Consider the following 9,126-nt stretch of genomic DNA (forward strand, 5'->3'; position numbering starts at 1 on the left):
CAAAGACGGAGGAGATCATGCTCGCCATCATCGACAAGCTTGGATCAAGATCTCGCTTGATCTAGATGGTACTTGAGAAAGACGACCTTGCTTTCTCGAGCGAGCCTTCGTGAGCATGATGAATGTGATGATCTACTCTCCCAAATTCAAGTTTGGTTGCAACACATATAGACTCTCGATCTTTTCCTTCTTTCTTACCAAGATGCAGATAATGTGATCTATGAATCATCTCTCAAATTTCTCCTTTTCCATAGACAAAACTCCTATTTTTATCCCTTGCCAAACAAAATGTGAAAATTAGTTTTAAAAAAATATGTGAAAAGAAGGTTACTTGAACTTATTGACTTTTCGAAATTCGATGGGTACGATTGTATTTCGTCTATGGATCGAGATCGTAAGTATGTGAAAAAAATGACATAATTGATCTCTAAACTTTGATTTAATGTATAATACGATACTGAATTTTTAATTTATTTAATGTGCCCATGAATCGTAACTCACTGTTCAATATGATCCCTGAACTTTTTTCAACGTGGCCTCTGAATTTTTTGTACATATTCAATTTAATCCTTGCATCGTATAAAATTATCTAATGCTATCCTTGAATCAGAATTGACGGAGAGATAACATCGAACGTTTTCATATACGAAAAGTTCAGGAACGACATTGAACAAATTAAAAGTTCAGAATTAATATTACATGTCGAGATAAAGTTCGGGGAGCCATACTAAATAAAGTAGAAGTTGGGAATCACTAAGCCAAAATCGTGGGAACATTTGTATGGTTATCTAAAGTAATTAGAATTTAGAAGCCCCCAACAACCCACCCGCAAGAAGGACAAAGCTCAGCGACATGGAAAATCAAAGGAATCGCATCATCACCTTCATCATCACCTTCATCATCATCTTCTTCTTCCAGGTAATGCAATTTGAATCCTGAAGCAAAACCCATTTGAATCTCGATGCTGATTCCCAAAATGCTCCACTTCTTCAATGGAAATCTCTACTCCGTCTTCCCCAAGCGCCTCCTGGTCACATGGTCTACGCTTCTCAAAGCTCCACATTCGCCGTCGCCGCTGCTCGATCGCCTCGTGGAATCGCTCGGCCTGCCCTTAGAGTCCACCGTTTCGATCTGCAAGAAGCTCAGAATCGACGGCAAGGTCCCGGACGACGTCGAGAGAGCCAGTTCCGTGCTTGGGTTCTTGAAATCCTGCGGCTACGACGAGGCGCGGCTCGCGAAATTGATCGCGAAGCGGCCGTCGCTGCTCCTGTCTGACGTGGAGTCGACCCTCAAGCCACAGATGCAGTTCCTCCGCGAGAGCGGGGTGTCGGGTTCGGTCTTGCTCAGCGCCATGGCCGTGAACCCTGCGGTCTTTAACAAGAGCGTGGATTCGTTCTTGAAACCCCAGATTGATTTCCTCAAGAAGTATCTCAGGAGCTCGGATGCGTTCGATACCGCCATCAGGCGCAACTTGTGGCTCTTGACTGCGAATCACAGGCGTAATTTGGGCCCGAACATCAAGCTCTTGATGAGCGAAGGAGTAAGCATCGATGACATATCGCTGCTGATGATCCGGCAACCGAGAGCTCTGACACTCAAGGTTGATAGGATAGCTTCCGTTGTCGAATCTGTCAAAAGGTTCGGGTTCGAGCCGGGGTCGATGAAGTTTGTGAAGGCCGTGAGGGTGATGTTGTCGATGAACGAGTCGACTTGGCATAACAAGGTGGAGTTTTTCAAGAGCTTGGGCTGGTGTCAAGAGGATGTCGTGTCTATGTTTATGCGGTATCCCCGTTTCTTGACTGTCTCGGAGGACAAGGTTAGGAGAGTAGTGGAATTGATAGCTCAGGAGGACATAGTGTTTCATCCACTGTCTCTTACGTATTCGATAGACAAAAGGCTTCAGCCTAGGCATAACGTGATTAAAGTCTTGTTGTCCGAGGGCTTGCTCGAAAAGGATCGAAGAATTATCAATCTGTTTAAACTGTCTGATAAGTTGTTCCTGGAGAATCATGTGATGAGGCACTTGGACCAGGTTCCCCATCTGATGGAGATATTCAGAGGCTCTGTGACCCCATAGGAGAACCGAAAATACGAGGGACATTTGTTCGCTTCTGCATGAGCTGATTGTCGGGTTGGGGATCCTGTCTGCTTGATAGCAGCTTGATGAATAACTGTTGTGTCAATCAAGGAAGCAACTTGAAATGGTCTGGTAAGATTGTGAAACTGGACTTTGTTGAATCTGTGCCTTATTGGGTGATACTTTGCTAGTCAGTCCTATCTCTCACTTTACTCGGAAAAGGTCAGTCCATATCCCCTGGCATTGGTGTTGCCACTGTGTCTCGAGAAGCTTTGTAGTTTTCCTTCTCTCTCATATGCAGTGGTGTCTACTGTCTATGAATGAGACGTGGGGCAGTATGTAAACGATGATCTAAGTCACTCCAGTTGGCTGCGGTAATTGGAATTTGGAAATTCTGGATGCTCACTCGTTTCTGGCATATTTATGGGGGAAAAGGTGGTAAATAAAGAGATCCAAGACAGCATATGATCGGCAATGCCAAGTTACCTAAGTTCACAGATGATACGCTCCTTTGGGCTTTAGCATTGGAGAAGCCCTTGAGAATGGCCAAGAAGTTTTCTGGGATGCCTAAATTGCATGAACTGAGAAGGGTTTCTCCCGAAATACTCTAGTCTAAACACATGAAGGAAACGCTACTCCCATGCTCGATGTAATACTTGTTTTGCTAAACCACTCCCCGTGTATCCCTCGCTTTATATATATGTCTGCCTTTAGAGCCTCGATGAAACCTGCTATTACAACTAGGTAGAAAGATGGAATCTCTTGCTGCAGTACCTATGATAGAACATTGAAGGTACTCATGCACATATTATGAAGACTCTGTATTCTGCACGACATTTTCTTTGTATTGAAATGATCAGCTTCTCTGTTTTATTGAATCTTGATCATGAACATGCTCATGTACTTGCCTCCATAAAATAGATGGATCCATGAAAGCTATGCTCATGACATGCTCTGAGGCTGCATCGTTGAGTTCTTGTCGAAAGTTCGAATCAATTGTTGCGGCTTCTTGGAAGTTGCGGACTGAAAAGAACATTGGCCCAACCTAAGCCTAGTTAGCATTAAGCAGATCAATTTTCCAAGCCATTGGCAATAAATGGAAGGGGATAAACTGGTTAATGAAGGTTGTTTTGATTTGAACCAGTTGCTTGTTTGCTTCTCACTGCGGCATACTGACTTTGACCATGACAAACGAATGATCACCCGTATCGGTTGAGAAGATACTACTTACCTTACTATTAACCTTTTAAGCCTTTTGGAGAAGTTGCCAATGTTTGGTTTTTTTGCGGAGTATCCACTAATACACGCGCAATTACCGACACGATGGCGAACATCAGAGTCATAGTCTACTAACACTTGAGGAAAAATTGCTGAGTAGGAATCGAGAATATAACTAACTAGAGCAATATACAAACTCGAAACTTATTACCATGAGATGAATTCTACGTGACATATAAGAAATGGGAATTCGCTAATGCTTGTATAGATGTACTGACTTTTTTTTAACATCGATCGACCCCTCTTTAATTTCAAAGGCATAATCTACAATGACAATGTTCTATTGATTTAATTGGCAAAGCCATCAAATGTAATATGTGGTGGTAAGTAATAGCATGGGTCTCCAAAGAAGTAATGTTGGTGAATGCTATGTTTGTTTGGTCGGACGGTGAATGCTATGTTTGCAGGGTTTATTTTTGTTAAAGTGTAAAGCTACCAAAAATCTAAAACTATGCTCACCGCGACAGATTTATCCTTTTTTTTTTTCAACATAAAAAACTCCAAACCATACTTACCGTGACAGATTTTTTTCTAAACTTTTTATTCTAACATAAAGAAAAGTACACACTTGTACCCCGCGAAACACTTACCCTCCCTCCGTTAATGTTCCGGTAGATAATGTTTTAGCCAAAACGACGTCGTTTCTTTCACTTTAGTGTGTGGGCGCCATGTCAATACCATTTGTCGTATGTCGCCCACATGGAGGCATATTTGCTCATCGACGGAATCTAGATTGATGGTAAACGTGTCGCGTAAATATAAAATTTTGGGATTTTTTATGTTATAAAAAAAATTACAGGATAAATGTATCGACATAAATTTGAAATGTCAGATAGCATTTTCCCTTCTTTAAAAAGAAAGGACGGGGACCTTCAACGGCTACGCATCGGCAAAACCCTAGACACAGAAGCCAATCCAGCCCACCTTCTCCCACGAAGCAGAAGAAGAACCAGCGACCGACCAAGGAAACATCAAATGGTCCGAATCGCGCAGCAGAGGAACAGCAAGGTAAGCTCAACTTCTGCTCCCCTCAATGTTCAAATTTCCGGCTAAAAATCTCTTCTTGTTCGCCCCAAAACGCTCTCTGGCAACGTCTTCGCCGCCGCCGCCGCCGCCGGCGGTCGATCGTCTCGTGAAATCGCTCGGCCTTCCTCTGGAATCCGCCGCTTCCATCTCCCGGAAGCTCGGCGCCCACCGAAACGGCGCCGCAAGAGCCGATTCCGTGATCGGGTTCCTGCGGGTTCGGCGATGCGCAGATCGCGAAGTTGGTCGTCAACGGGCCGTCGCTCCTCCTGTCGAGCGTGGAATCGACCCTCAAGCCGAAATTGGAGTATTTCCGCGGGATCGGGGTGTCGGATCCGGTCTTGCTCGGTACGATCGCCGGGAACAGCAGGTTCTTCACCAGAAGCTTGGATTCGTACTATAAGCGGCAGGTCGATTTCCTCAGGAAGTACCTGAGGACCTCCAATGAGTTGGATAACGCGATTAAGCGGTGTTCGTGGCTCTTGACTAGCAATCACAAGTATGCCTTGGAGCCTAACATCGAGCTTCTGATAAGGGAGGGGGTGAGATCGGAGGACGTGTCGCATCTGATGTTGTATCAACCTGGGGTGCTAATGATGAATGTGGAGAAGATGGCTTCTGTTGTTGAATTCATCAAGGGTCTTGGGATGGAGCCGTCCTCTGCGAATTTCATACATGGTCTCCGAGTGATGTCGTCGTTGAAGGAGTCGACTTGGCATAAGAAGGTGGAGAATTTCAAGAGTTTGGGTTGGTCTCAAGAGGAGTGCTGGTCCATGTTCGTGCGTCGCCCGCTGTGTTGGGCTCTTTCCGAGAAGAAGATTAGGAGGACAGTGGATTTTTATCTCAATACCGCATCGATCGCTAGGGAGGTTATCGTCGGTCAGCCTCTATCTCTTCAGTTTTCAGTCGACAAAAGGCTTTGGCCGAGGCATCGTGTGGTTACAGTTCTTCGGTCCAAGGGCCTTCTTAAAAAGCAAAAATCCATTGTGATGCCGTTTAAACTATCCAAAAAGCTGTTCTTGGAGAAATACGTGATGAAGCACCTGGAACAAGTTCCGCATCTGATGGAGATATACAGGGCCTCTGCCACCGCATGAAAGAGTTATCTGATAGAAATTCAAGGACCTCAATTTAACGCTTCTGCATGAGCTGATTGTCGGGTTGGCAGTCCTGTCTATTTTTATGAGAAAGCTTGATTGATCGCATCGAAGCAGGAGGGTACCTGGGACTTCCGATTTACTTGCGGCATCTATTGGGTGATTCTCCTGTCTGTTGAATAGCGATCATCCCGGCGCAATCAGATATTGAAGTGCTGCGCAAAACATAAGTTTGCATGTAAGAACAGAGCTTCTAGAAAAGCAGTATGTTTAACTGCCCTCTCTGCTGTTGATATTGCCGTGCACCTCAATCTGCTAACATCTTGCTCTGGACACTCCTTATCATGCAGGCATGCTTGTGAACGAGATTCACGGCAGTCTCCAGAGTATGTCCTGTCCGAGGACAAGCTGTTAGAACTCCATTTACTTTAGTTGATTCAAGGAGAAACTGTGTCCATTATGAGGTTTCTTGCAATGCAGCCTCTCTAGCCCTTGAAAGGGGAATGCCATTGCGTTCCCCGCATTGTTTTGTATTGTATCGTGCATGATTAACGTTTAGCAATGGCCAATCTTCTTGCGAAGTCTTGCCTTTTCAGAACATTGCCAACATTCTCTGCAGTCACAATTGTTAAAATGAGATGCACAACGAAATAGAGAGTAAAAAGGCGAGAAAGAAAAATCGAGATACAAGGTTTATCCTGGTTCACTTTTAAGCTAGGGCTACATTTAGCAGGTGATTCACAGTCACCAAAGCCTTCACTGTCACCGTCCACTGTAGAAGAAAATATCCATCCAATGTCAATTTTTTTCCTTTCAAAGTTCAATTAGCCACCCCGGATAATGCCATAGCCTTCCGACGTAAAGGACAATACTCAGGTCCACCGTGCCCTCCACCATGACTCACCTCATATCAAATAGCCAAGATAACTCGGTTTTAACTTCTCTATGCCACTAGTCTTGCATGCGATTTCGACAACCTGATCTTAGGTATTGCACGAGTCGCACGGTCTAGGACCAGAGGTTCTTCGGCCTCAAGACTCTGCTTGTGGGGGTTGGCCAAATGGGAAAGAGAAGATTTCACTTTGCACTCTGACTCCTCACAAATCTATGAATTTGCGACGAAGTGAAGCTTAGAGCTAAGTCAATCAAACTCAATTAAATCAAAGAACAAATTTTGGAAAACAAAAATGCAATGGGATTCACATGGCAATGGCACTAGTCGAATCATCATCTCATAAGCAATTGCAGCAAGTAAAATCAACACATATTTATTATCCAAAAAAAAAAATCAACACATATTCTTTTACCCAAAAGTACTCTAACGGCTACTGCCATAATAATAATAATAATAAAAAGTCACCTTTTCGGCAAAACCCTAGAACAGAAACCCAATCGCTCCCCAACCTCCTCCTTACACAAAGCAGAAGAGACTCGAAAAGCAGAGGAGGCGAATCGCCGACTGAGGTAAAATTTCAATCTCCATCCGCTCGAATCCCAAGAACCCTTTACGCATTGCGCCCATCGCTGTGCTGGGATCCATTCCGATTCCACAAATGTTCAGAGTTTCAGCTAAAAATCTCTTCTTGTTCGCCCAAAGGCGCTTTCTTGAAACCACGGCCGCGCTCCTTAAACCTCCGAAGTCGCCGCCGCCGCCTTCTTCCTCATCGGCATTGGTTGATTGTCTCGTGAAATCGCTTGATCTTCCTTTGGAGTCCGCTGTTTCCGTCGCTCAGAAACTCGGTGCCCACCAAAATGGCGTCGAAAAGGCCGATTCCGTGCTCAGGTTCTTGCGTTCCCGCGAATTCGGCAAAGCCCAGATGGCCAAATTGGTCACTAATACACCGTCGCTCCTCCTGTCGAACGTGGAATCGAATCTCAAGCCGAAGTTGGAGTATTTCCGTGAAGTCGGATTATCGGAATCGGTCTTGCTCGCTACAATAGCTGGGAACAGTAAGTTCTTTTGGAGAAGCTTGAACTCGTACTATAAACCGCAGATTGAATTCCTCAAGAAGTATCTGAGGACCTCCGGTGCGTTGGATGTTGCGATTAAGCGCTGTTCATGGCTTTTAACTGTTGACCGCAAGTACCTTTTGGAACCTAATATCGATCTCTTGATAAGGGAGGGAGTGAGATTTGATGATATAGCGATTCTGATGCTGTATCAACCTAGGACATTAGTGACGAAGGTTGAGAAGGTGGCTTCTTTTGTTGAATCCGTCAAGGGTCTTGGAATGGAACCGTCCTCTACGAGCTTCATACATGGTCTCAGGGTGATGTCGTCGATGAATGAATCGACTTGGAATAAGAAGGTAGAGAATTTCAAGAGTTTGGGTTGGTCTCAAGAGGATTTCTTGTCAATGTTTGTGCGTTGCCCGCACTGTTTGGCTCTTTCCGAAAAGAAGATTAGGAGGACAGTGGATTTTTATCTAAACACAGCATCTATAGCCCGAGAGGTTATAGTCAGTCAGCCTCTACTTCTTCTGTTTTCAGTCGACAAAAGGCTTCGGCCAAGGCATGGTGTGATTACATTTTTGTCGTCCAAGGGCCTTCTTAAAGTGGACAAACCCGTTGTAACGCCGTTTAGACTAACTGAGGAGTTGTTCATGAAGAGATACGTGATGAAGCATGTGGAACGAGTTCCGCATCTGATGGAGATATACAGGGGCTCTGCCACTGCACAATAGAGTATTTAATAGAAAATCAGGGGTCTTAAATTGATCTTCTCTACACAAGCTGATCGTTGTGTTCCTGACCTGTCTATTTGTTTGGATGCCTGATTGAATGCTCACATCAAAGCCGGAGGCAACTCGAAACTCCCCATGCACTTGTATCCGAATTTTTGTGATAGAGATTGAATTAGAAGATGCATGGATCTGTCGTGAGCTGTGGGCCAGACTTTGAAGACAGTTCTCAGCATCCATCGCCTCCATCTCGTTCCAATGGTGCTAAATTAGATTCAGCAAAACATTCATGTTATGAAATCTAGTCGAATGGACAAGTAGGGATTGACGTGTCCATCATGTGATTCTGCATCAGGTATCTTTAAGGGCGAAGTTCCAAAGGTTGAAGGTTATATTATAAACTCTGGATCTGCAAAACTGTGCCCAATTGTGGCTAGCGGATTGTTTAGCAAAAGATCCGGGATGTGCGCCGGTTCAGTTGTTTAGTTGGGGAAGAAACAAATTTTCGGTGCCCTGCAGTCTGCGCTTCCATTTGCATCTTCTTCTTCTTCTTCTGGCTAGACAATGCATAAACACGATGATATATCAATAACAAAAGTATACTAAGAAATCTCAGTTTTAGCTTAGATTTCTTTGTATCTAGAGCATTTCTCCTGACAAGTTTTTGGAAGATTTCTCAACGTATATGATATTTCTCATCAGTCAGAACATGATGTCTGATTGCATCTCATTTGGAAGACAACTAGGATGTCATTAGTTATGAATCTTGACACCTTAGGCTGCGTTTGGTCGACCGGATAAAAGCCAAGATAGGATATGTTTTATCCTATCCTGTGTTTGGTGGTGGTCCAGGATAGGATAAGGTCGGATATAGACTGGATATAGCCCAAATAAAAAAATCCGAAGAGGGGCGTGGGATAGACCTGGATAGGATTTCTAATGCCTATTTTTCCAGAAACCCTACGCTCCA

General features: G+C 44.2%; 2 protein-coding genes and 1 pseudogene across 2 annotated transcripts; all 3 read left to right on the plus strand.

Moving 5' to 3' along the window:
• The first annotated feature begins 976 nt into the window (after positions 1-976).
• Positions 977-2,077, plus strand: LOC115684958 (uncharacterized). Its single transcript, XM_030609923.2, has one exon. It carries the CDS (start codon positions 977-979, stop codon positions 2,075-2,077), a length of 1,101 nt encoding a protein of 366 aa, XP_030465783.2.
• A 2,157-nt stretch (positions 2,078-4,234) lies between these two features.
• Positions 4,235-6,056, plus strand: LOC115684883 (uncharacterized; annotated as a pseudogene).
• Positions 6,057-6,837: 781 nt separating this feature from the next.
• LOC115684879 (uncharacterized) lies at positions 6,838-8,898 on the plus strand. The gene has a single exon (XM_056308469.1). The coding sequence runs from the start codon at positions 7,029-7,031 to the stop codon at positions 8,157-8,159; it is 1,131 nt and encodes a 376-aa protein (XP_056164444.1). The 5' UTR covers positions 6,838-7,028; the 3' UTR covers positions 8,160-8,898.
• Positions 8,899-9,126: the final 228 nt, after the last annotated feature.

This window comes from Syzygium oleosum, unplaced genomic scaffold, assembly GCF_021117445.2.
Source record: "Syzygium oleosum isolate NSW1041296 unplaced genomic scaffold, Sole_v2.1 Sole_v2.02, whole genome shotgun sequence".
NCBI classification, from domain to species: Eukaryota; Viridiplantae; Streptophyta; class Magnoliopsida; order Myrtales; family Myrtaceae; genus Syzygium; species Syzygium oleosum.